The sequence below is a fragment of the Lacerta agilis genome, chromosome 14 (genome assembly GCF_009819535.1).
Source record: "Lacerta agilis isolate rLacAgi1 chromosome 14, rLacAgi1.pri, whole genome shotgun sequence".
In the NCBI taxonomy this organism is placed as follows: domain Eukaryota; kingdom Metazoa; phylum Chordata; class Lepidosauria; order Squamata; family Lacertidae; genus Lacerta; species Lacerta agilis.
Genome location: NC_046325.1, coordinates 4,111,814 through 4,138,503, shown reverse-complemented (window position 1 = coordinate 4,138,503; position 26,690 = coordinate 4,111,814). Strand labels below are relative to the sequence as shown.

The 26,690-nt window shown below is 51.8% G+C and overlaps 1 protein-coding gene across 1 annotated transcript in view; it reads right to left on the bottom strand.

The window, feature by feature from the left end:
- Positions 1–644: 644 nt before the first annotated feature.
- EFNB3 (ephrin B3) overlaps positions 645–26,690 on the bottom strand; it is a 63,918-nt gene continuing 37,872 nt past the window's right edge. The window contains exons 2-5 of the mRNA XM_033170264.1: positions 17,031–17,323; positions 8,422–8,514; positions 5,697–5,801; positions 645–1,144 (exon numbers count right to left, since the gene is read on the bottom strand). Of these exons, the coding sequence (XP_033026155.1) occupies positions 744–1,144; positions 5,697–5,801; positions 8,422–8,514; positions 17,031–17,323 (892 nt within the window). The 3' untranslated portion in view covers positions 645–743. The remainder of the gene's footprint in view (positions 1,145–5,696; positions 5,802–8,421; positions 8,515–17,030; positions 17,324–26,690) is intronic.

Sequence of the window (26,690 nt, the reverse complement as noted above, 5' to 3'; positions counted from 1 at the left end):
CTGATGGGTGGATGTTTACAAGTAAGGGCTCGTCCACAACTCCGCACGTCCTTTGCCTAGAAAGCCTTTCCCTCGCTGCGTTCCCCCGGAAAAACCGCGCTTTATTGCTAAATCGGAACCAACAGCCATCAGCAGAGAACCCGGTTGCCGTTTGTTCCGATTCAGCACTAAAGATCGGGTTTCCCCGGGGCAAATGGAAGTGCCTATGTGCCTAAGTCACCTTTATTTATCAAACGGGGGTGAGAGAGCCATTGAAACTGGACTGTGTCCTGGAGCCAGGGGAGAAATGAAGGGATGTGTGTGTCCCTATCTGGAAAGAAATCAGCCGATGTGGGAGCCCAGTCCTTCCCCCCCCCCCTTGCACCCTGCAGTGGGGCGAGAGGGAGTCTTGTCTCTGTTCAGCTCGCTGGCGCCTAGGGGGTCACCTCCCTCGGCCTGTCCATCTGAGCCAGGCCCCAATCCACGGAAAGAGAGGAGGTGGAGGAGGAGGAGGAGGAGAGAGCACGATGGAGGGTCCTCCCCACTGGCCAAGTCCAAATCCCGGGAACCCCCCTTGAATGCCGTAGAGGGGGGGGGGTCCCGCAGTTGTGCACGGACACCAGTATCCAGGGCGGGCGAGAGGGGCGGCAACGTGTCCCCCCCCCAGTCCGTGCCGAGGTTCCTCCCCGCCGTTGGGGGGGGGGTGGTGATGGCTGGGGGGGGCGCAGCCTCCGGCAGGAGGGAGCCATGCTGCCCACCCCTCCTCATACTTTGTAGTAGATGTTGGCAGGGCTCTGGGGGGGCATTTCCTGCACGATGTAGACCGGGTGGCCGTAGTCCCCGCTGACCTTCTCGTAGTGGGGGCAGAAGGCGCTGTCTGAAGTCCGGAGCGGGATGATGATGTCGCTGGGCTCCGAGCCGTTGTTGTTGCCCCCGCCGCCCCCCCGCTTGGGGCTGGTCAGGGTGCTGAGCGACAGCGGAGGGTGGTGCGACTCGCTGTGCTTGGCCCGGCGGCGGCGGTAGCAGAGGGCGCCCGTCACGGCGGCCGCCACCAGCAGGACGAAGGCGGCCCCTCCGGCGGCCCCCGCGATGATCGGGACGCTGGACTGGGGCAGGGGGCCATTCTCGCCTCCCACCTTCCCGGTGGCGTTTCCGGTCGGAGGTCCTGGTTTTTTTTTTGGGGGGGGGAGGGAAAAAAAGAAGAGTGTTTAGGGAGATGCTTGTTTACCAAGCGTCAGTATAAGCTGGGGTTGGTCTCCATGTTTGCTGGGTGAAGGATAATAGCAAATATCAAACAACCATCTCACCCCCGCTAACCCCCCCTTGAAACCCCCAAATTTCAGATGGACAAGAGGCAGGGATTTCCAAGGATCTTGATCAAGCATAGGCAAACTCAGCCCTCCCGATGTTTTGAGACTACAACTCCCATCATCCCTGACCACTGGTTCTGTTAGCTAGGGATCATGGGAGTTGTAGTCCCAAAACATCTGGAGGGCCGAGGTTGCCTATGCCTGGTATAAGCAAACGGCTCCCTTCTTGCCCATGGCATCGCCTGCCCCACGGACTGAGGCCTCACTGACATTAAGGGTGGCCAGCACCCACCCCTGAAGTCGAGGGCCTCCTCTGTGATGGCTCCCAAACTGTGGACCTCCCTTCTCACAGAGGTGCGTTGACACAGCTCTTGAGCCTGTCCTCTGACTGACACTGGTGGGCTTTGGCCTTTCAGATTTCAGTGGCGCTAAAATTCAGCACCGCACCACCTCCCCCGCCCCGTCCTTCCGTTCTCCATCTTTGTTTCGGTGCTCCCTTGGCTCAGCGCCCAGTGTGGGCGAACAGATCGCGTTTCCCTAAATCCACTTTTGTGACCGCTAAGGTGTTTCCTGTCGTGGGACCTTTGAGCTGAATGTGTAGAGATCTGTTTCGTTTGGATGTCTTTAGAATTAGAATCACAGAATCGTAAGAGTTGGAAGAGACCACGAGAGTCATCTAATCCAACCCCTTGCGACGCAGGAAGGTGTAATTTAATTTGATTTTAACTGTGAGAGTTTTACTTATTTTTTTTTATAAGGCAGGTGAAACATTCAAAAGAAGAGGGCGAGAGGCTGTGTCTGGATTGGCAGCCCTACAGGACGATTCTTTGGGTCTCCGCAAATGCCCCTTGCTCATCTGAGTGGAGCGGAGAGATGGGGTTGGAGCAGTTGTACAAGCTTGAAAGACAACATCTGCCTCCATTGCTCCGCCTACTTTTGTCCCTGGCCCCGCCCACCACAGGAAGTGGCCAATGGGTGGCTGTCCAGAAGAAAATCTGGCCCCGGAAGCAAAAAAGATTCCCCAGCTGTGCTCTGCATTGTATCACATCAGGCTGACGGTGGAGGGTGATGGGTCCCCTCTGTAGGAAAAGTCTCCCTGCTTGCAGAAATCTAGCACGACAAGGAGATGTCTGGGCTGACCTATTTTCCTGACAAGCTAGCTTTTTAGTGTATTTTTGGGCAGGGGCAGGATCCAGCGCCACGGGAGAGCCAAGCATGCACCTCGCTCACCCCCCACCCCACCCTGACATGTTCAATCCAGGAAAAAGCCCTTGATTTTCTCCTCCGAACTTGCATTTTCTTCCCCTGTGAAAAGGAGATTTGAGTTACACTGTTTGCCTTTCCCCCCTCGCCAGTTTCACCGAAAGTGTTTCTTTTGGGTTATGTTTCCTAAGCCACTTCCTGCCGGCAGCCAAGACAGGCAGGAGGAGCTCTGCTTCTTTTGCTTCGACGAGAACCAGGCAATGGATGGAAGACTCAGCTTCCAAACGAAAGGTGGGGCTCAGGCTTCTCCCTACAGCGGGCCCCAGGTTCAACCCCCCGGCCCCAGTGAAAAGAGCTCCGCGTGGGGAGATGTGGTGGAGCTTGGACTGCGCACACCCCATACGTGTGCCCAACACATGGCTTCCTGCAAAGAATCCTGGGAACTGTAGTTTGCTACTGGCGCTGGGAATTGTAGTTCTGCTAGAGGGGAGCAGCGGTGCCCAGGACTCTTGTGTGGAGGTCGTGTGCCTTAAATGCAGGGTGCGCATGCAGCCTTTGGAAAACCTTGGCCGCACACAGAATGAGATTCAATAATAATAATAATAATAATAATAATAATAATAATAATAATAATAATAATAATAATTTATTTATACCCTGCCCATCTGGCTGGGTTCCCCCAGCCACTCTGGGCGGCTCCCAACAGAATATTAAAAACAAGATAAAACGTCGAACATTAAAAACTTCCGTAAACAGGGCTGCCTTCAGATGTCTTCTAAAAGTCAGATGGTTGTTTATTTCCTTGACATCTAGTGGGAGGGAGTTCCACAGGACAGGCGCCACCACCGAGAAGGCCCTCCGCCTGGTTCCTTGTAACCTTGCTTCTCGCAGTGAGGGAACTGCCAGAAGGCCCTCGGAGCTGGACCTCAGTGTCTGGGCTGAACGATGGGGGTGGAGACACTTTTTCGGGTATACTGGACCAAGGCCGTTTAGGGCTTTCAAGGTCCCCGCCAACACTTTGAATTGTGCTCGGAAACGTACTGGGAGGCAGTACGTTTCCAAGCATTAACGTAATAAAATTATTGTTGTTATTATTATTGCAGGGGGCTGGACTGGATGACTCTTCGGGTCCCTTCTGGTTCTACAGCCCTAGGAAGAAAGGGAGACCTGGCCCGTTGCCTGATTCAGAGGTTATACTTCCGTGGGGGAAGGCTGGTGCATGAGCAGGGGGCAAGGCCTTGCCAAGGAGTCATGTGCCTCTCTGGCGGCCACACAAGACAGCCAGAGCCTTCATGCGCAGAGCTGCACGGTGCAAGCAGAAAGACTTCCGGGCTGCGCAAGGTTCCAGCTCTCAAGGAGGTCTTCCTGCATGCAGCTGTGCCTCCCTCTCAGTGGGCATCTGGGCTGTACACAGTGGGCACCAAGGGGGCAGGGCTAGCTGGCATCACCCATCCCAGGGGGTGGCTGCCCCACGCAGCCTGGTTCAAGCAGCAGCCTACAACTTCCTAAACAGGCCTTCCCATCCTTTTTTAATAATAATAATAATAATAATAATAATAATAATAATAATAATAATAATGGTCCGATTCGGTGTACGGAGGGCAGAGAAATAACTGGTTGGTGGAGAGGCACTCAAGTAGCAAAGCGGGCCCTGCCTGGAGAGGGAAGGTGCTCGTTAGTGTCTGTCGACTCTGGTTAATGGAGCTAATTGCCTCCTCGATACCTCCCCCCAGCCCGGCTCGGCAGGGTTCATTTCAGCCATCACTATCAATAAACCTCAACCCCGGGGGGCCCCCTCTCCCGGCTTCCAGTTCTGTCCCCGACACGGAAGAGAGGCAGAACAAAACACTTTGCAAGGAGCTAGTCCCCCCCGCCACAAAGCCACGACAGGCCAGGACGTGGATTCATCTCGGGGAGAAGGGGGAAGCAGCAAAGGAGGGTCCGCCACAAACGCTGACCCACAAGGCCCCTGTCCTGGTCTCCTTCCCCAACCCTGGCTAACCCCCTCCCCTCTACGTGAGCAGAGCTGGGAGCCAGGACTCCTGGGCTGTCCGAGGAGAGGCTGGAAGAGGAGGAGGGGCAGGAGCCAGGACGCCGGGGTTCTCTCTGAAACAGGGTGCGAGAAGCCACCTCATTCCACTGCAGTGGAATTGGGGGTTATCTGTTAGTTGGGTTTTTTTTTGTATTTTAGCTGCCTTGTTTCAATTTGCAAAATAAAAAATTCTTTCCAGTAGCACCTTAGAGGCCAACTAAGTTTGTTCTTGGTATGAGCTTTCGTGTGCACGCACACTTCTTCAGATACACTGAAACGGAAGTCACCAGACCCTTAAATATAGTGAGAGGGTGGGGAGGGGTATTACTCAGAAGGGGGGTGGGAATGGGTGAGTGGCTGAGAGGTGTGGTAGACCTGTTGACGACGACTGCAATTGGTCTTACAGGAAAAAGCAAGGGGTGAGATGGCTAGAGATAGCTTTGTCATGTATAATGAGATAAGAATCCAATGTCTCTATTCAGACCAGGTCTCTCCATGGTTTTGAAGTTTGGTAATAAGTTGCAATTCAGCAACTTCTCTTTCCAGCCTATTTCTGAAATTCTTTTGTAATAAGACAGCTACTTTGTTTCAGTTTGCATAAGCTGGTCCAGGAAAAAAGGAATAATAATAATAATAATAATAATAATAATAATAATAATAATAATGGCTTCCCCCGCATGCTTTGGACCACAACTCATTCCAACCCCAGCCAACAAAGCCTGCCATCTTGAGCTGGATTTTTGTGGGGGAGGAGGGTGCCTAATGCCTTAAAGCAGGGGATTCTGGGAACTAGGACTCCTGGGTCCTGCACCTACTTGCCAGGAGGCCGCAGGCTTCTCTTCCCTTAACAATGGACTCTGGGGCAAAGGCCCTTCTCAGAATCCTGCACACCAAAAGGAGAAGGCATTTGTGGAATGCCCCCATTAATCCCGCTCCCCGGACCCTCAACTCCATGGCAGCCTCTTGGGAAAGGAGGGAACTGGGGCTATTTTGCCTGGCGGTGGGGCAAGAGGGAGGGAGGGGTTGGGGAGTGGGAAACGTGGAGGAAAAACATGGGGCGGTGTGTGTCTGTGCGTGTGGGGGGTGTTAGCCAGGGTTTTGGCCCAGAGGGGCTCCCTTCCTCTCATGACTGCGCTTGGGGGGCGGGGAGGAAGCTGTAGGGTTGGGCATACCTGGGTTCACCTCCTTGCTGGGCTCGGCTGCCCCAGACGTCCCTCGCTCCTTCTCGGTAGGCGTGTCTGGAACGGACTTCGGGGTTTTGGAGCCCGTGTTGGGATCTGGGGGGCAAGGGGGCACAGTTAAAACTACGGAACCCGGTTCCCGCAGGGAGGGGCGGCGGCAGCCACCAGCTTGGAAAGAGGACTGGGCAAATTCATCGGGGCGGAGAGAGGGCTCTCGGTGGCTCCTAGCCACAATAGCTATGATCTGTCCTCCGCACTTGGGGGGCAGCAATGGATACCAGCAGATGGGCCCCTGGTCTGATCCAGCAAGCTCTTCTTAGGCTGTGAAGGGTGGAGAGATGGCAAGTGTGGGTGGGTGGGAGCCAGGGGAGGAGGGTGGGGAAGAGATCCTGGATAGGGGCAAAGGGAGACACAATTCAGACCCCCCCCCCCAATTTATGGACCACTTCAACAGTGCAAAGCGGCAAAAACACGAGCAAAAACGCACAAACTGAAGAATAAAATAATAAAACCAACGCGCTCTTTAACAGTGCGGAGAGGCAAAAACAGAGCAAAACGCACAAACTCGAGAAGAATAAAATGAACATGTTCTTTAAAAACAACAACAAGTAAATGATCCCCAGACCAAAAAAAAAGGAAAGTGAAACAATTTCGTCCCTGCCCCTCTCATGCGCCCTGACATGTGGCCATTAGGAAACACAAATGAGGCCGAGTTCCTTTTATGGCGCTACTCTGGGACAGAAAGGGGGGGGCGGATTTTAGGGTTGTCTTTGTTTTAATTATGTATGTTGTGTTTTTAATATTGTAATTTTATTTTGCAAACTGCCCTGAGATCTATGGGTGTAGGGCGGTGTACAAACTGAACAAATAAATAAAATAAAATAAGCAGGCCAGCTTCCGAGACACACAGAATCCCGCAACCAGGTGGAGAAGGAGCAAAGGGAGTTCTGTGTGCTTCGGGTGCCTGCATGCTTCTGCAGCTCAAAAAATAATAATTGCTGGAGTTAAAAGTAAGGGGGGAAAGGGCTTCACATTCTCTTTGGAGTTTTAATCTTGCAAAACAGGAGGGCATGGGGTGGGTGTGGAAGGAGCCTGCAGTACCACACAGGAGCCACTAGGGTTGTGCTCTCAGCAGCGATGCGCAGCAGGAGGTGAGGTCACCTGTGGGCGGAGTCTGAGCTCACACCTGGCGAGGGAGGCAGCCAGGTGGAAGTACCTGCCCAGCCGCTGACAGAAACAGCCAGCACATCTGAGGGTTTTTTGCCAATAACAAAGCTTAAAAAAAAAAATGCGCTAGGTGGCCTGACATTACGGGAACCTCCGTGGCCACAGGACAAGACTCTGACCTTTATCTTCCTCCTCCCTCCAAAAGTGAAGATTCCTTCCAATCCCATCTCACGCACCCCTAATTTTTTTAGTTCTGCCTTCCCCTGCACCCTCTCCCCCAGTCTTGGTATGTGGCAACGTCCTGCCCCGGGCATCCCGACCGATTTCATTTAATCTACATTTAAATCACTTTGTGTTCTTTCCCGCCACAACTTCAGAAACGAGGGCAGTTTAACCTATTCATTTAAAGCTTGTTTCTTTCCCCCTTGGGAGTGGGCTGTGTGCATTTTTTTTAAAAAAAATGAACCCGAAACCAAATTTCTGAACTGTGGTATTTTAAAATTCAGGTTTTTATTAAATAGCAAGATAGCAAAGGAAGATTTGGTTTAAAATACCAAGTTAACGAGCAAACGAAACTTCCCAGATAGAGGGGGTTTGCTTGAGAAAACCTCGCTCCCAAATTCATTTTGCTTCTCTGTTTTTGATCTCGCGACGGCCCTGCGAGGCGTGCTTAGGGGCTGAGAGAGAGAGAAGCTTAGCCCCAGGCCACAGGCAGGCAGCTTGGTGGCCAAGGAGGTGTTCAAAGTCAGGACTCCCGGCTCCAAACTCCTCCTTCTGCCGCCCTGGATTCCTCACATTTATTCTGCTCGTTTGTGTGATTTAATCTGAGGGGCAGGATCCGCGAGAGGCGGGCTGCTAAGCGACAAGCGGGCATCAAGGGGCACATTTGCCCAGGTAGGGCAGGGGGTGAGAAACAGTCGGGGCTGGGAGGAAAGAAGGGGAAAGAGAGGGGGACTGACACTCAGGGGATCCTCTCCCTTCCTTCCCTCTCCTCTCCTTTGCTGCCACCCAAGTCTCCTCCTGCCCCCCTGTATTCCCATTTACTGGGCGGCCACGAGCTCATCCGAATTCCAGCAGGGGCTGTAGGCCTGGCCTCATGCCATGTTCCCAAATCCAGAGGGCTTTTGCAGAGGGAACGGGTCCAAGTGCCCAGGAGTCCTGACTGTTGAAGTGGTGGCAGTGAATGGGGTGGGCACAAGCCGGCCAACCTGGCGCTGCTCCGATGTTTTGGGCTACATCTCCAGCTAGCGTGTGTTCCAAAACATCTGGAGGGCACCAGGTTGGTGAAGGCTGGCCCTGGCACTCTCCCCCACCCTCTTCCTGGGGGGGTCTCCTCATTCCCAGGATTCCCCGTTCTCACCCGCGCGACTCTGCTCTCTTCCTGAAGAGGTTCTGGCTCCCAGAATGCTCTGCTCTCGTGCAGCGAACCCCCATTCCCCTCCCGGGGACATCTGGGTCATCTCCCCACACCCAACTCCCGCCCAGATCTTCTCCCACAAAGATAACACTTTCTGGATTCTTCTCTCTCCCCGCCCCCTCGACGACTTACGCTGCCCGACTTTCAAGACGACTTTCATGCCTTTGGAGAGGCAGGCACCTCCTTTCATGTTCTCGAGCCCTTCCCTGGTACCATCTGAAGTTGCTGTGGGGCGGGAGAGAGAGAAAGAGAAAGAAAGAAAGAAATTAGCCAGGGCCATGGGTTAGAGTCAGACTGCTGTAATGTACAGTATGTGGGGCTGCCCTTGGAGACTGCCCAGAAACATCTCCCCAGCGGCGCTTCCTGGCATCTCTAACTTGGCTATCTCTTCAGAGCCAGGCGAATATACCTTTTTAAAAAATTCATTTCCCCAAGTCTTTAATTGCTAGAAATGGCGGTGATGGCTGCCAGGTTGCAGTTGTTTTTATTCTGCGATCTTATTCCCTTCCGAGTTTTGCTACCAACTCGTGACGATGCTTGCTTCTGATTTTCTCGCGCAAGGCGCCAAGAGAATACTGATGGGTGGCACGGGTGTTAAATAATAAATTCATGGGCCGGCTGCGAAGGAGAGCTCAGGAGGCCTTGGACAGAGACCAGAGGAGGTGGAAGAGATGGGAAAACCTTGGAGACTTTTCCTGCTCTCCAGGAGACAGGGTGGAGAAGGCAGGGACAGGCCGAGGCTTCCAAAAGGGCCATTCTGAATTCCTTTCATCGCCCAAGATGGGTAAAAGCAGACTTTTTGTGGAGGTCCAGGGCCAATGGGGAGGTCCAGGGGTGTCCCCCAACCTTCCTACCCAGCAACCCAGACCCCCACCTAACCCTGCAGCCCCCTCACCGCTCTCAGCCACACCCGATGCAGCTCTGCCTTTCCAAAGCATGTTCTGCGGGGTCACTTAATATTTAAACAAGATGTTTAATGTTTGCACAGACAAAAGTTCCCCTCGTGATCCGTTAATAAGCCAGAGGCTGCGGAGACGAGTGGGCCGTTTTGACGCACCTGCTCTGCCAAAGCCTGATGGGGATGCAGAGAATGAAAGAGAGAGAGAGAGAGAGAGAGAGAGAGAGAGAGAGAGAGAGAGAACGCAGCCATCCTGGCAAGCGGGCACCCTCCCTGGGTGCCCCACAACCACTGGAATGGGGCGGCCAAACCCACAGTTCAAGGCTTGCCCAGAATAGCACAAGGAGAAATTAAATTCTGCTAGCGATCCAAGGCGAGCCTCGCAAACCTCTCCAAATTCTCCATCCAATGTTGACCAAAATGCGTCGATTATACTTTATTGCATTTACATTCCACCCGTTTTTTTCCAAGCTCTCGTCCTCCTTATTTACTCCCCACAACAACCCTGTGAGGTAGGTTAGGCTGAGAGAGGCAGCAAACGACCGCCCCCCCCCCAAGGTCACCCAGTGAGTTTTGTGGCCAAGTGGGGGGATTTGAACCCAAGTCTCTCCCAGGCCAGAGTCCGACTCTCTAACCACTACGCCACACTGGGTAATATGCTTAAAAAACACACATATTGACAGAAAAGCAACATACAAAAATGTGCTTTATTGGGGTAAATTCCTTGCAAAAATATGGACATTGGTCAAAACCACATGTGTTTATTAGGATAAATTCACACTAAAACGCTGGTGGGTTTTCATTAGGTTTTTTATTTTTTAAAAAATAATAATCAGCAAATTGCTGCAGAAACGTGGAGAACCAGATATAAGATTGGAAGAATGAGAAACTGAGAGAACCGGAACTGACAAATCCATCCGTCTCTCCTCGCAACCGACCCAGATCTGTCCCAATTGCAGAAGAGCATCGTCTTGCTCTTAACAAGTCTGCGTTGAGGATTGCTTTTAATCTTCCAGGCTTGCCTTTTGTGTGCATTTTATGAAAATGGTTTCCCCTCCCCTCCCCACCCCCGCGATGGCGATTTTAATTTACGTAAGCCGCCTCAAGTGGGGCATAAGCCCCTGAAAGGCAGTTAAGAAATCTCAGGGACATTTTTAAGAAAAAAAGAAAAAAGAAAAAATAGAATTAGATTCGAAGTCCTCCGCTTGAAACTCAGCCCACAAACTCGCTGTTCTGTGAAAAATACCAGTCAAGGGTGCCTGTGTTAGCAAGATAAACCGTGAGAAGGACTGGCAGCTGAAACCTAACTAAATTATCGTGAGGTTAAATCATGCTGCTGCTGTTGTTGTAGGTGAATTCCTCACAGCTTTCCTTTCACAGAATCGCAAACATGGGAGAAAAACCCAGAGGCCGCCTAGATCAGCTTTCCCCAGGTATTTCAGACTAAAACTCCCACCAGCCGCAGCCAGCAGGGCCACTGGGCACGGGAGTTGTAGTCCAAAATATCTAGAGGGCGCCAGGTTGGGGGAAGCTGATTTGGATCGACCCCTGGCCAAGGGTAGGAGCACCTATCAGCCCCACCCTTATCCGCTCTGTTCAGGCGGCTTAATCCAAATTATGGCGCAGGGCCGGCTCAAGCGTTGGGTAGAATGGAGCAGCTGCCGCAGCCTCAGTACTTAGGATGGGGGAAGACGCCATCTTGCCCTCTGCCTCAGGCGGCAAAATGTATTGGGCATTGGAGCGGGTGGAGGGTTACTGCTTTGCTTCTGTTCCGAGTTTTTATTATGTATTTTGTGTTTTTTAGCTTGGATTTTAATGCTGTGAACAGCCCTGAGATCTACGGATGAAGGGTGATATACAAATATCATCATCATCAACAACAACAACAGGGCCCTCTCGGTAGTGGCGCCTACCCTGTGGAATGCCCTCCCATCAGATGTTAAGGAGATGAGTAATTATATAACATTTAGGAAACGTCTGAAGGCAGCCCTGTATAGGGAAGCTTTTTAAGGTTTAAGGTTTTATGGTGTTTTTATATGTGCTGGAAGCTGCCCAGAGTGGCTGGGGCAGCTCAGTCAGATGGGCAGAGTACAAATAATTTGTTGTTTGTTGTTGTTGCAGGGCCAACCAGCCCCAGGTAGTTGGGCCCAGGAGCCGCCATTTTGATTTCCCAACATGGCCCCAACAGAGCATCACTCCAAAGCCCTGTGGGAAAGTAAGATGGTGGCTGGAGCTGGGAGGCCCCCACAGCCCTGTTACCTGCAGCAACAAAAATGAAGTTTAAAAGGGTAGCAAGGCGGCTTTCTCACTGGGCCCTGACTGGGGGGCACATCAGTCGCACAAAAGATGTCACGCTTTGGATTTTGGGGCCGGCAAAATAAAAATTAAAAATTATTCGTTTGTTATATTTCTAGACCGCCTTTGCCTTCCAAGGATCTCAAAGTGGGGCACATGGTTCTCTTGCTCCCCATTTCATCCTCACAACAAGCCTGTGAGGTAGGTTAGGCTAAGAAATGGTGACTGACTCCAAGGTCCAGGGCCGGATTTAGGTTTGATGAGGCCCTGAGCTACTGAAGGCAATGGGGCCCTTTCTATGTCCAGCCGTCCTTTGTCAACAACAAATTGTCGCTTTTTTTGGGGTGAATATATGCTATATGGTAATTTATGGACTTCATAGGTATCTTAAGCCGTTTGCACATGTTGCCGTGCAACCAGTCCATGCAGAATGTAGGCACCCTATATATAGAAAGGAGGAAACCAGTGATATTTTAGGGAACAGGCTAGCAGGTGGGGCCCATGACTTACATCACGGGAGCCTACACAACACTAAACACTGTTGCTGTAGGTAGATTTTATTTTATTTGTTTTGTATCTCATATTTTGGAAATGTACATCTAGTTTTTTCCCCCTTAAAAATTTTTTGGGGCCCCCAAGAGAGTGGGGCCCTAAGCTATAGCTTGTTTAGCTTATATGTAAATCCGGCACTGCCAAGGTCACTCAGGGAGCTTCATGGCCTAGTGGGGATTCGAACCCTGCTCTCTCAGGCCCTAGTCTGACACTCTATTACGCCACATTATGCTCTCTTCCCCAATCCTGCGGTTTCCAGCAACTGGTATAAGGCCACATGCTCAAGTTCGCCACACGCAGATCTGGTACTCCTGGACTGGGCACTCTCACGTGTTCACAGGGTGGGACTTTGCCCCCCCCCCCCACGAGACCTGCTGGCGGCTGAAGCAGGGACTCTGACCCCTTCCGCCAGCGGGGGCTTTTCCGGAAGGTTCCGAGCTGGCAGTGCCACGCGGCATCCCGAAGCCTTTGGGTTCTCTCGTTCCGTCTCTGCAAGGGAAACGGGGGACCCTAATGGATTTAAAAAGAAGAGAGAGAGAGATTTGGGGGGGGGGGTCGCGTGCAGCGCACGGCGCGGGACTCTCTCTCGCTGGCAGCTGCCGGGGGCTCTGGGAAGCTGGGCCCGTCGGTTCAGTTTAGACTCGCTCGGCTGAGCCCTCACAAAGAACACGCCTGGCCGGTGGGGGGCCACCCTTCGCGAGGCTGCAGACGCAGGACAGGCATGAGAGACGGCCGTGCCCACCCCCCTCTCGGTGCCCACCTCCCCGAAAAACGACTGGGCCGTGCATGCTTGCCCAAGCCCCTCTCCGGAGGGAGACACGAGCTAGTCCACGGGCTCCTGGCAACTGAGGGCATCCTGTGATTTCTTTAAAAGGACAACACATCCTATTGACTTTTTACAGCTGCACTCTCAAAAATTAAAAGTTTCCAAAAGCCGGGGTTTGGCCCTTGGCAACCGCTGCACCTTTCGGCCTGGCGGGTGCCCGTCATCTAACCTTAGGTATATTGGGAGGGTGTGGGGGGCCCCCAGCTTGGATATGCATTAAAAAATATTAAAATTGCTTTCCCCGATACTCGCCAGGGAATAATATCTGAGCGAACGGAATGATTTACTTTGCAAAATGAGGGCTGCCTGGGGTGAAGGGGGCTGGGGGCTCGCACCCTCCTGAACCTGTGCCCTCGGGCTTGTTAGAGGGAGGAGATTTGTGGCAGCCCCCCCCCCAGCACCCGTGAGAGCGATGCGCCCCATTTCCTCCTGGCACTGGAAACGCGGCTGTCACCATTCATTATTTCTGCCCAAGCTTTCTAGGGAAAGTGATGGACAAAACGTTGAAGTTCCTGCATTGTGGGGGGTGGGGTTGGACTGGATGACCCTCGGGGTCCCTCCCAGCTCTTCCATTCTGTGATTCTACGCTGGGTTCTGTGGTGCCAATTAAGGCATGCAAAGCGTGCTGAGATGCAGCCACTTTTTCGGGGGGTGGGGGTGGGTGTTTAAATGAGTGGCCTGCTGTTTCCTCTTCCATCACTTCCTGTCCTAGATGGTGCCACCACCTTCCCTGCCCCCAGCCAGCCGATCTCCTTCTTCCCTTCCCTCCTTCCACTCAGCTGTCTCGCGCTCTACCCTCATGCTTGGCTGGGCATAAATTCATTTGAAGGGGGAGGAAAAACTGGGTCAACGACGCCTTGCCGCCACCACCGTAAAAAAAAAAACACACCACTATGTCCGCCCTGATGCTCCCATCACCTGGCTTTGAGGGGGGGGGCGGGAAGTGTCATGTTTGGGGTGGGGGAAAGTGGTGGGAAAGCTGGTGGCTGTCTTGCCCGGTGGGTAGAGCAATGACCTTGGTGTGTGTGTGTGTGTGTGTGTGTGTATACACACACGGCAACTGTAGAGATCTGGATTCCCTCGCTTGCCTGGGCAGAGGAGGAGCGGGAGACACAGGGTGGTCACAAGTGGGTTTCTTTCAACATTTGTCTGCTTGCCCAGGGGCACAACCCAGGCTACAAAGCAGAGAGAACGGAAGAAAAGGCAGAAAGAGGAAGATATATATATATCTATATAGATTGTGTGTGTGTGCCTTTGAGAGGAGAGGGAACTGAAAACTGCTACCCACCATCCTTGGCAGCCATGCAAACCCATATATCTGGGCCCCGCGTAGCCCCTAACCAACAACCCCACAGATATCGCTTGCACACCCTGGGGCGGGAAACGGGACTTTGCATTAAACAGGGTCCCTGGTGCACACACGACCCTCCTTCAGAAACAGCCGCATCTCAGAAATGGTCGACACGGGAGTGGGGAGAGGGCTTTATACTCACAAGAGGAAGGGGGGGAGTTGAGTTAGACCCCCTCACGCACCATGGAAAGAGCAGACAAGTGTGTGTGTGTGTGTGTGTGTGTGTGTGTGTGTCCGGGCTGGGTGGGTGGGTGTAGATTGGCTGGTTACCCCAAAGTGACTGCTTTGGTACAGCCAAGTGGCTGGCTCAAACAGGTTTGCCAGGAGACAGTTGCCATGGCGATGGCTGAAGGGCCACCCCAGGCAGCCGTAGCTGATGAGACAGGGATGCTGAGGGCTGGGGAGAGGAAAGGGGAGAGGGGGCGGGGGGGCAGGTTTGAGGACTCGGTCCCTCTCCTCTTCCTTAAAAGAAGATCAGGTGATGCTCACTAGCCGTGCCCCAAAATGTATCCCTCTTCCTTTGCCCCGAGGACTGAGATGGGCTAGGATAGGCCTTAGGACGGCCTAGTCAGCCTCAAATTCCCTCCAGAGGCCTAGGCGCCCTCCAGTCCCCTTGAACGCTGGACTCCCAGCCTCCGTCACACGGTATCATTGGTTTCCAGCTAGAGGATAAACCCTGGGCAACGGCCATGCATTGCAGGCGGGGCTGCCCATGAAAAGAAAAAAGAAAAAACATGGCGGTGAAACTATTGCGGTTGCCACACTGCCCTACTTTCTTGGAAGAGGCGCAAAGCCTGCCTTTTCCGTGAAGCCGCCGACAGAATCAGCTCGCCTCCGTGCCCAAGTGGGCGCCCTCCAGGTGTTTCGAGCTACAACTCCCGTCTGTCCCAGCCAGCCGCAATGAACCCCAGTAAACAAAACAAATGCGCGCGCACTTCTCTGCCCTCACCCTGCTATTCCCCCTGCCCACCTCTCTCCCTTTGTTTCCCTTCTGTTCGTTTCCTAGGATGTATGCCCCTTGGGGGCAGAGACCCGAGCTCTCGTTCTTCGTAATTCGCCGTGTACACGGATGGTGCTACATCATCATCGTCACCTACAGCAGCAGCAGCTACGGATGTTGCAAGTCGTTAAGGAAAAGGTGACTGATTATTCACGGAGTAGGTGTGGGCGCTCCTTGGCAGCAATGGACGCATTTAATGTTCTGCTCTCCACCGCTGTGCCAAGGAATAGGCGCTTTCTGCCTTCCTTGGCCAAGAAGCACACGTTCCCGCTTTTTCCTGCCTCCCACTTCTCCTGCCCCAGGTATGCCTGGGGGCCCATGGGAAGCAGCACTTAAAAGCCCCCCCAACTGTGTCTTGTGGACGTGCCATTTGGACCTTGTGCAAAAACACCGATCCTGTTGTGCCTGCTTCCTCACAGCTCGGGATGGAAGAATGTCTCAGTGCTGTTTCCCCGTTTTCCAACCTTGTATTCAAGGCATCCCATTTCTGCCCCCGCTTGTACGTTTTTCTTTGCAAATGGTTCACACAAAAATCTGTATGCGTTTTCACTCACATTTCCCCTTTTGGTGCACTTTTCTTCTTCTTCTAAGACTTTGGAGCACATCTTTGGGTGGCTGGAGAACAGCGTCGCAACATCCAGAGGCGCGCACAGTTTTTAAGGATGTTTGGGTTTGCTTATTGGCCTGGGCAGTGTGAATTAAGTAAATTCGCTTTCGAATGCAATCCAAACCAATTTCTCCCCCGTCTGTTCTTAGGGCCGACATGCAAAGGAATTGAGGGCCTTTCGGAGAAAATAAAGGGCTGATCGTTCATCCCTAGCCACCAACGTCATTGACTTCTGGGTGCAATTCAAAGGACTGGTTGTGCCCTATGTGGCCAGGGACAAGAATATCTGAATGACGGCCACCATCTCCTCTCCCCATATACTGAAATCTATAGACCTGGTTGATTTGTATCCCACCTTTCCACCAGCAGCAGTGTAAATACAAGGATGCCATAAGATGCAACAACATCAATCCGTTCAGTGTTGTTTTTAAACGGGCACCCATGTTGTGCTTGAATTTGATTGTTTCATTCTGATTGTTTTTAATTTTTGCCAACTGCCTTCCTCTTTAGTCTGTTGGGAAGTTGCAATGATAAACAAGTGCATTCCATATACTACGCATTAGGTAGAAGCACACAAGCCCTGCCCCCACGGGTACACACAAACGATAACCCTTAAAGAACACATTCTTACCCTCAAAGGATTCTGGGGACTGTAGTTTACCCCTAAAGAGTTCCAATTCCTAGCAACCTTCAAACTACAGGGCCCAGAATTCCTTTCGGTAAATAATATGCTTCGGATAAGCTTTGAAGCAGGGTTTCCCAAACTTGGGCCTTCAGCTGTTTTGGGACTACAATTCCCATCATCCCTGACCACTGGTCCTACTAGCTAGGGATGATGGGAGTTGCAGTCCAAAAACGGCTGGTGACCCAAGTTTGGGAAACCTTGCTTTAAAGGCACAATGTGTATGCAGCCACAGTCCCTCTCAGCTACCTCTGATCTGAACACTATTTTTAAGGATCTCTTTCACTCTCTCTCTCTCTTTCTCAATATCCTGTGTGGTCCATGGGTTTTTAACCACGATTTCCTGTTCCTTCAGCCGCATCTACCGCCTGCCAGACTGGCGGCGGCACCTATCGACGGCTACAGACATCTCAAGGCCTTGCAGTTCTGTGCAAACATGGGATTTGGTACACGATTTGGCCTGGAAACATCTCAGCTTTCAGAAAGAAAAGGAAGTCCCCCCCTCTTTTCCCCAGGGTGTTAAAACTTACTGATGATGTAATAGTCCTGGTTGGTCTTGAACTCGTGGCCCCAGAGGTTGGGGCTGTACTCCTGGAACTTGATTGTGAAGCGCATGTCTTGCTCGGGCCGGTCGCAGGTTAGCAGCAGGTTGGGGGTGCGGAGGATCTCGCAGCGCTCGGCCTGCTCCGTCTGGACCAGGTACAGCTTGTAATATTCATAGTCCTCGGTGGAGAAGGGGCCCAGCGGCACAGAGCGAGGGCAGATGAGGTCCAGGCGGTCGCCAATCTGGGGGTACAAAACGTAGCCCTCCTCGTTCTGGAACCTGCAGGGGCGCAACGGATAAAATCAGCTCAGCAGGACCCTGCGTTCTTTCAACCAGCCTCCCTCATAACAACAAAACCCAGCGGCCCCAGCCCCTGGGGAAGTTTGCCTGACGTCCATTTCCAGGACGGTTCGAAGGTCTAGCCAGGTTCTCCTCGAAGCACCTGGGAGCTTGTTCTCTAGGAAGGGAGTGGACTAGCGCCTTGGGTGAAACAATGCGAAGAACCAGGGTGCCCTAGGGAGAAGGGGACCCCGCGGTGCTTAATTACAAAAGCAAAGCAACAGGTGTTGCTAGCGGAGAGGAGGAAGCTCGAAAACACAGTCGTGTTGGGGCTGGCTTGTGGAAGGGACGTTTCTCTGCAGAAAGGTGTTCTGCAGATGCTCAGAGACATTAGCCTTTTAATGCTCAATGGGCTGAGCCCAGACGTTGGAAGAAACTACTGGTATTAAATTAAGCCAGGAAGGTTTAAGGCTCTCTGTAACCGGAAATTTGGTGGACACCTTCCAATATAATTGCTAGTTTTCCCATCACACGCCCAGCTGCGAACAGCCTCTCATGGCAACCAGTGGGGTGAGGTGGTTAAGAGTCTTGGACTAGCACCTGGGAAAGACCAGGGCTCCACTCCCCATATGCAGCTTGCAGGATGACCCCTATCTCTTGGCCTATCCTACCTCACAGGGCTGTTATGAGGCTAAAATGGGGCTTGAGAGAAGCTGTGTTTACATTGGTGTATGCAACACCTTCCAGGTGCTTTGTACTACAACTCACAGCTGGTCCCAGGTTTCGGAAGGCAGGTCTACACACACGCATACACACACACACACACACACACACACACACACTACTTTTTGCTTCACTCTCACCCCCAGGACAAACGTGCCATTTCTCAAGATAACAAAAGCCCTACACCGACTCCATTCACCAGAGGCACAGGCAGGACCAGTGAATACACCACGTGGACTAGCTGCCCCGGGCCACTTTGTGTTTTTGCAAATCTCCTTCTAGGCTTAAATCAGGGCTGCAGATTTTAATCCATTGATTGGTTAGGCTAATCAATTTCAGAAGCCTTTTAAAAGTTTGCAGGGGAAGAACGTCTCCACAACATACAGGAACCATTCGTCCCCAGTGAAAGTGTAAGGAGCTGGGTGGATCTGGGCTGCTTTAGGGTTGCTGGTGGTGAAAAAAATTAATTAAGCAGGTAGCATTTTGACTAAAAGTCACCAAGAGAGCTTTTTGTTCTTTCTGATGTAGCGTGGGGAGTGGCAACCTTTTGCCACTTCTTCCTAGATTGCCCCTGCCTGCCAAAATTGTTTGTATTTTGCAATCAACTGAAAATTAATGCCCACATTTGACATATCATTTTGGCTCACCCTCCAAAATCGGACAAAAACTGCGCACAGCGACCACCATCTCTACAGGGGCATCTACCACCAGACATTTCAGATATCTGGCCAGAAGTCTCCAAGATAATGTCTGCTATGACAAAATGCAGGAATCGTAAAACACAGACAGGAGACTGTGTTTCTCGCTTCAGAACGACTGTTTTTGCCCATATGCAAATTATGCAAATTTAATCAACTGATTAACTGACAAAAACTCCCGAGATTGAAAAACGAAGGTTTCTTCAACTGGGTTGGCAGCCCTAGTTATAAATGTCCTGACATTTGGAGGCGTTTAGCACATCCCTTTAAATAATAATAATATTAATAACAATCACGCAAAATCCTATTTAAAAAGCAACTGATTGAAGTTGCCTCAAAGACCGCAAAATATAAAGCCCAGAAGTTCTGTGTTCTTCCACCTCCGGGGTGAAGTTCTTTGCATCTGTTTTTAATTTGCATTTCTTGGTCTCTCTCGCATCATCCTTCCCGAAAACAGCAGGACCCTCCCCCCCCCCACTCTCCCTGCTTCATCAGTTGGTCCCACATGCCCTCGGAGCATCATGCGCCCCTCCAAAAAAAAAAAAAACCATGCAAGGAACCATCAGAGAACCGACAAAGAATTCCAACCCTGTATTCAAACCTGTTGACATTTGACCCCAGAGCCGCCTGTCCCCAGCCCCCTGGGACAGATCAGCTGCCAAATGAGATAATAGCCCAGGAGAAGAAGAGGCATGACTGAGGCCTGGCCAGGGGTGGTGGTGTGGTTAGCAGAGCAGCAGATGAAAGACGCCTGGGTCCTATCCCTCGCTCAGAAAAAGTAGGGGAGTGGCTGTCGTGGGGATTCCTGGGATCTATCCTCCAGCCTTAAGTCATTTGGCCCTGCAAATGCATCGGCAGAGGGGTCACCTGGGACAGGGGCAGCTCAGTCTGAGCCAGAGCTTTGCCAAAATCTGCAAAAAAATGTGAATATTAACCACCTTCCATGCAGCAGTGTTTGAAGAGGGGCAGGATAATTGCCGCAAAGCAGCAATGAAGGCAAGAGGCGAAGCTGTCTTGCAGCTGGGTATAATTCAGAGGCCAAATGGAGCACTTCTGAGAAGGGCCACGTCACACAAGGCCTCGGGATTGCGTTGCCATGCAGCTCGCAGGCAGCAGGTACAGGCCTTCTCGGGCTTGCTTCAGGGACGGCATTATTTAAAGCACCCTGACTCCGTTCCCCAAACACCCCAAATCAAATATACAGTACATCTACAGAACCCAGTCAGTTCCACTAATCCCCCATCTTCGATTCTACAGAGCAATGCAACTAGAGAAAATACTGTGGAAAATACTGGGCTAGATGGACCAAGGCGGTTTCCCGAGTTTCCAAGCATTCCCCTGGGGGGGAAAATCATATTCTCCCTCCTAGGAAAATGTGATTTCCCCAAATAATGCAGAATGCAGTTCGTGAATCGTATGGGGCTGGCACCTACTGGCCAGTGCCAATGCCGCAGTGCTGCTTTAATTTTGTTTTTGCTTCCTCAAAAGCTTAGCACTCCTCACGCAGCTTTGGGAACAATTCAACAGGAAACACAAGCATGGTTGCCCCTTCTGTATCAACGGTGCCCACCACTTTTCCTTCCCCCATACTTTAAAGTCAGCCTTCTCCAACCCGGGCTGCTCTTTGGACCCGCTGATGGGAGTTGTAGTCCAAAACATCCAGAGCTGCTTTTTTTAAAAAAGTAGCTCCTTCAAAGCTCATTTATTTTTCTCGCTTGGGGATGGGTTGCCTTGATCTAGCGCCGACAGAGCACTAAAAATAAAAGTCATTTTATTTCGCTGTGCAGAAAGTCGCCGGGAAACACATGATGAAATAGGGCCTTGACGGGGGAAATGCGAGCGCCCGCACTCTCCGAAGAAGCCACACCCGCCAACCTGACAACTTTTCCGCGCTGCAACACAGGGATATGGCAAAGTCACTTACACGTGTTAACGAACATGCCCTGACCTGGCATTAGAACCACACACACTTGGACCTTTGACCAAACGGATACTCAAAACGCACAAGTCCACTTTACAGCTCCAGCAGGCAAGGAGAGAAAGGCAAACTTCAGAAACAGCTGATCTAGCAGCCTTGCATACCAGCCTCCTACCCCACCCGCCTTATTCCTGGAGGGCAAGGGCCGTGGCTCCGTGGCAAAGCAGCTGCTCTCTGCATGCAAAAGGTCCCAGGTTCAATTCCCAGCAGCTCCAGGTATGGCCGGAAGCCCTGCCTGAAATTCCGGCAAGCCTCTGCCAGTCAGTGTAGACATTACGGGGTTAGATGGCTCAAGGATCTGACTTGGCACAGGGCAGAGGCCTATGCTCCTAAGCTGGAGAGGAGAGAACCCAGAAGTCCTAGCTCTGGGCTACAATCAGTACACACCTTGTTTCCCTTTTATAGAACGGGGCAGGGGCGGTGTTTGGATGACTTCATTAGGGGGAAACCTGGCTCTCATTCCTGGCTCCCGAGTAGTTTCTGTTCCAAAAAACCGTTAAAGGAACAAGGACACAAAAACAAACTCAGCACACACAAACACCCCGCTCTGCCCTCACCCCCGAGTGGGACCCAGGCATCCGGGCTCTCCTCAGCTCCCTCTCTCCCACCCCCAGGGAGACCAGCTCCCTAAGAGAATGAACCAGGCTCAGCTGCTTCTGAAGGAACCCTGGCAGGGGCGTAGCAAGGTAAATTGGTACCTGGGGGGCAAAAACAATTTTTGTCACACACACACACACACACCCCCCCCCGAGGCATGGGAAGGTCAGGTGGTACCCAGTGCGGTAAATTTCTTGTCATCCCCCCATTGATTTCCTCCCCCTGAAAAAATTGTTTTACGTTATTTCATATTTTCTTACAAAGGAATAATAACAAGTAATAATAATAAAAAAACTTTTATTTATATCCCGCCCTCCCTGGCCAAAGTCGGGCTCAGGGTGGCTAATATCAGATACATAACATTCGTATAAAATCAAACACTAATTAAATTACCTCCTAAAAACACCTCAAAATCAAATTAAAGTCTAATTAGACGGCTTTCCACAGGGTTAGGGTTGGGAACAGTAAGTGCTCCACCGAACTGAAATTTCAGCCTTCACGACATAGGAAAACAGCCAAGTAAACAGCTATTTTGGTGGAGGAGGGTCAAGATATTAACCGATATGCATGAAATTTCATATATAGCTATATCATCCCTAGTATAGTAAGAGAAGACCTTTGGAGCAGGCATTTTAAAAAAAAGTTTTTTATGAACCGCCCTAGTAGGGCAGTAATTGTTCCTTGATAATTTGTCACCCCCTCCATTATGGAACCTGGGGCGGCACGCCCCCTACGCCCCCCTTGGTACGCCTCCAAACCCAGGCGTCCTGACACAAGAAGTGCCGTCCCCTTCGCCCTCCCCAACACAGAACCCCGGAGTCCTGGCTGCGAGGCCTGCCCCAAGCGCAGGCCTAATCCCCCCCGGAGGATCCAGGAGGGATCCTTACCTGCCCCCATCTCCAAAACAACGACAGCGGCCTATGGCTCCATCGCCCAACACTTTTCCAGGGGTGCCCCCCCAATCCCTTGACAAACAAGCTCAGGCATTGGGGCCCCCCAGTACAAGATGCTCCACTCAAGGAGCTGAAGAACAGCGGCCATGTGCCTCTCATCCTAGATGCGCCCCCCAGTGCAAAAACCAAGCCCCAATCCTTTCCCCCTGGGGTGTTCCCTGAAGGAAGGGTACAATGGCTACCGTTGCCGTGGCAACACAAGCCAACTGGTGGTGGAGGGGCCTAGCCTGGACGGGTGGGCCCCTCTCTAGGGCCACAAGAGGGGGGCAAAATGTGTGTTTGTTTGTGTGTGTGTGTGTCCATAAGTGTGCATGCATTAATTTTTTTTGGGGGGGGGGCTCCTCATTCTTTCCAATCAGATGTAACTCTTTAGTGGTCCAGACCAAAACTTGGGGCTGGGTAGCAGGTCTCTCTCTGCCTCGCCCAATTCATGGAAATGGGTCTGGACCCCCCCCCCTTTTGGCAGTAGGACTTGTTGCTTCTTCTTGCCCCCCTCCCCTCCCTTGCCCCCCTTCCCTTCCCCGCTGCCCCTCCTCCCCTCCTGTAACGGGGTCATGGGCTCAGCTGGAATTGGGGAGGGTGAGGGCGAGGAGATGGAATGGAAAGTGACAGCTCAGGAAAGGAGCTAACGAGAAAATGGAAAAGGGGGGAGAAGAAAGAGAGAAAGAGGGGGAGGGAGCGAGAAGAGAAAGAGGAGAGGGGAGATCCTCCACCCATCCCTGGGAACTCAAGAGTCCCGGAATATAATTCCATGTCTGTGATGACCCACTGAGCCTCCCCTTCCCCCTAAGCCACTGCAGGGGACCCAGGAGTCCTGGCTCACAGCAGTCTAGGCCAGGGGAAGGCAACCTAAGGCCCGTGGGCCAGATGCGGCCCAATCGCCTTCTCAATCTGGCCCGCGGACGGTCCAGGAATCAGCGTGTTTTTACATGAGTAGAATGTGTCCCTTTTATTTAAAATGCATCTCTGGGTCATTTTTGGGGCCTGCCTGGTGTTTTTACATGAGCAGAATGTGTGCTTTTATTTAAAATGCATCTCTGGGTTATTTGTGGGGCATAGGAATTCGTTCTTTTTCAAAATATAGTCCGGCCCACCACATGGTCTGAGGGACCTCTTCCTGGTCAATCTCACTATGATCCAGTCTCCAGAAAACCCAGAATTCTTGGCTCCCAACCATTAGGCAATGATTTCTCCCCCCCACCCCACCCCCTTTGCAGAAACTACCTCTCCCTTCTTGCTTGGCTGCTCCAAGCACTGGGAACCCCCAACTCAAGAGAGCCCAGGGCTTTGTACACACCCTATATTTAAAAGCACATTCCCCAACACCACCACAAAAAATATTGGGAACTGCGGTTTGCTCCCAAGTAGAGCTACAATGCAAAGCACCATTAACAAACTACAGTTCCCAGGATATATTTTTCCCGGGGGGGGGGGGAGAAATCTGCTTTCTATGGTGCTCCATCACCCAGCATGCCCCTCTTTAGCCCCCCCCCCTTGTTTCTTCGTCAAGCAGGAATGTAATCTCTGTACTCCTGGTTAAATATTAGAGACCCCACTGCTCTCCCCTCTCCTCCCTTGCCTGTGTGACCCCTGCGGCTTACACTGCATGTCCTGTTCCAGCTCGTTGGAGGGAGAAGCTTTCTGATTCTTATCGGTTGTGGGGTGGCCAGACCCGATTGCCTCAGCCACCTTCCCCCTAATTAAATAATTAACTCCTCCTGACCTCCCCTGCCCCAATACAGAAAAAGGAAAGACCCACATCACACACAGGGTCCCCTTGTTCAGAGGGGATACAGAGCTGCCACAAAAGCGGGTGGGATGCTGGCGAGGCACCCGCAAAAAGTTGCAGCTGCCTCTGGGGTGGAACAGTCGGTGACGCACCGACCCTGAGATTGCAGCCACTTCTGGGGAAAGGCGGAGAAGAGCTTTCGCTATTTCAAACGGGGAAACCGTGCAGCCAGGCTAATGCCTGCCTTCAAGTCACTTCCTTTCGAGTCTCCACACTTCCCTTTTGCCCCAACGGAAAACCTGAATCGCCACTTGTTCCGATTCAGCGTTAAAGAGCGGGTTTTCGCAGGGGCAAAATATTTAAAACAATAAAAAGCAACCAGACGCAGCGATTTAAAGGTCAGACCTGTGCCTAGAAACACGGCACAAATGGAAGTCTGGAGGAGCCCGCAGTCTTTCCCCTGGAACGCTGTCCGAGATGTGTGTGGGCTGGTTGCTGTGAGCCGAAGGGCACCCTGCACGTGCTCAGAGGCACACTTACTGCTTCATGTTCCCAGGGCCGAATGGAGGGGCTTCGGATGCAGACAGATAGGCTTGCGAAGGCAGCAATTTGTTGGCATCGCAGGTGTGTTTCTACAGCGCCACCAATGTGCACGGCCGGGTTTGCGGAGCCTAATAGGTAAAACCAGGCAGGTCCCTGCTCCAAGGCGCTTACAATCACCGGCAGGGGTGGGAGCGAACAAAGGAAGAGGCTGGAAGTGGTGGGCAAAGGCAGTTAAACACAGCTAAAATTTGGTTACAGTCCTGAATGCGGGCAGCTGAGGATATACGATTCCTTGCCCGAGGCTCTGCTACAGCTGCCTCTGGAGAGGAGCACATAAGTGTTTGAAAAAGGAGGGAGTGTGTATGTGTGCATTTTTTTCCAGGACTCCTGGGTCCTCGGAGCTGGAGTTTTCTCCAAGCTGCTTTCAAGTCTCTTCCAAGCCACTGACTTTGGGCCTTGGTGAGGTTTGCATCTTCTGGCAATAATTAACGGGGTGGGGGGTGGGAATGGAGAGAAAGCCCAGGGTCTTTGGCCCTCCTTTTCCCTGGATGGGAGGAGAAGGATCAAGAATTGACAAGCGTCTGGGCTGGATGTGGGGAGAGAGGAGAAGAGGGAGGACTCCCTGTTTTTAGTCCAAGGGACAAAAGGGGAAATTTGCAGCTCTTGTCACCTGAAAGGCAGGAACCAACCAAGTTAACTGCAAGATGTCTTAAAATAATTGTAACAATAATCTTGGCCTTTTCCCCAGCATAAACTCAGTATTCCTTGAGAACTAGTTCTGCCTTATTCCCTGTCCTGTCCTGCCGTGGTTAGCGAATGCACCAGAACTAGGAGCATGGAGACTTGCGTTCAAATTCTCTCTCTCGGCCTATCCTGCCTCACAAGTTTGTTGTAAGGAGGAAATGAGGAAAGGCAGGGTGCATGAAGGAAGAAGCAATAAATAACCCCTGGAACAGGCATAGGCAAACTCCGGCCATCCAGATGTTTGGGACTACAATGCCCATCATCCCTGACCACTGGTCCTGTTAGCTAGGGATGATGGGAATTGTAGTCCCAAACATCTGGAGGGCCGGAGTTTGCCTATGCCTGCCCTGGAAGCTGTCGGGACCCTCAAGACACAGGCAGCCCAGTAAATCCCAATGGCAGTCATGGAGACCCCTAAAATTCTTGGCATTAACCTCCTGCCTCCCCCAGCCTGACTCAATTCTCTAGGCTGCACACTGTGCTTCCTCTTCCGATTATTATTTATGGATCGCTTCCTATGAAGTGTCTCAAAGCGATTTCACAATACAATACAAAGACTCTTGTCTGTGTGTGTGTATATAAAAATATATATACAGCTACAGCAATTGCACCTATAAAAAAAACAATTGCACACATTTCAAAAATTACAGATTAATTTTTGTAAATGAAACAACCCCAACTGAATAGATTCAAAAACAATTTCAAATAAATTCAGAAGCACCGACTGGGAAAAAATATACCGTATATATACGGTATATAATCTGCACTTAAGAGGACTCGTTATGAAGTCGGAAACACGACACTTCAGCAGTTTCGTTGCCAACTTTTCCTGCGCAGGCAGGGAAGGCCCATGAATAAAGGGGGGGCCATAGAAAGATAGCATCACCCCCTTTCTTGCTTTGTTCTTTTGCATATTTTTATATCCTCTCTCTCTCTCTCTCTCTCTCACACACACACACACACAAACGTTCACACCTGCGCTAAATCCCTGGGATTTCCCTAGCCCGAACTTGCCTTCCCCACCTCCGCTCCCGACTCCTCAGGCTACATTCCCAACATTTCTGCTGTGCACTTCCCTTATTCCACAGAGCCTTCGGATGGGAAAGGCAGATGGGTTTAGCTGGTGCCTCCTGAAACTGCGCACAGCAGCCCAAAGTCCCCCCCCCCACACTCAACCCACGCCTCCGCCATCGCTGCCACCCTCCCCTCTTACACCCTGGTTGCGCTTTCTTCTCCAAAGCATGCAAAAACACACCCAGCTAGGCGGCTTCCCAAGGCCTCCTCAGCCTTCTCCCTTCGGCGCTCTGGGAAAAGGAAAAAAGAGAAAGAAAAATCGCTGGACCACCCAACCCAAAACAAGGGTGCGTCTGAAAGCCGCGCGGGACTTGTCCTTGCATATCCC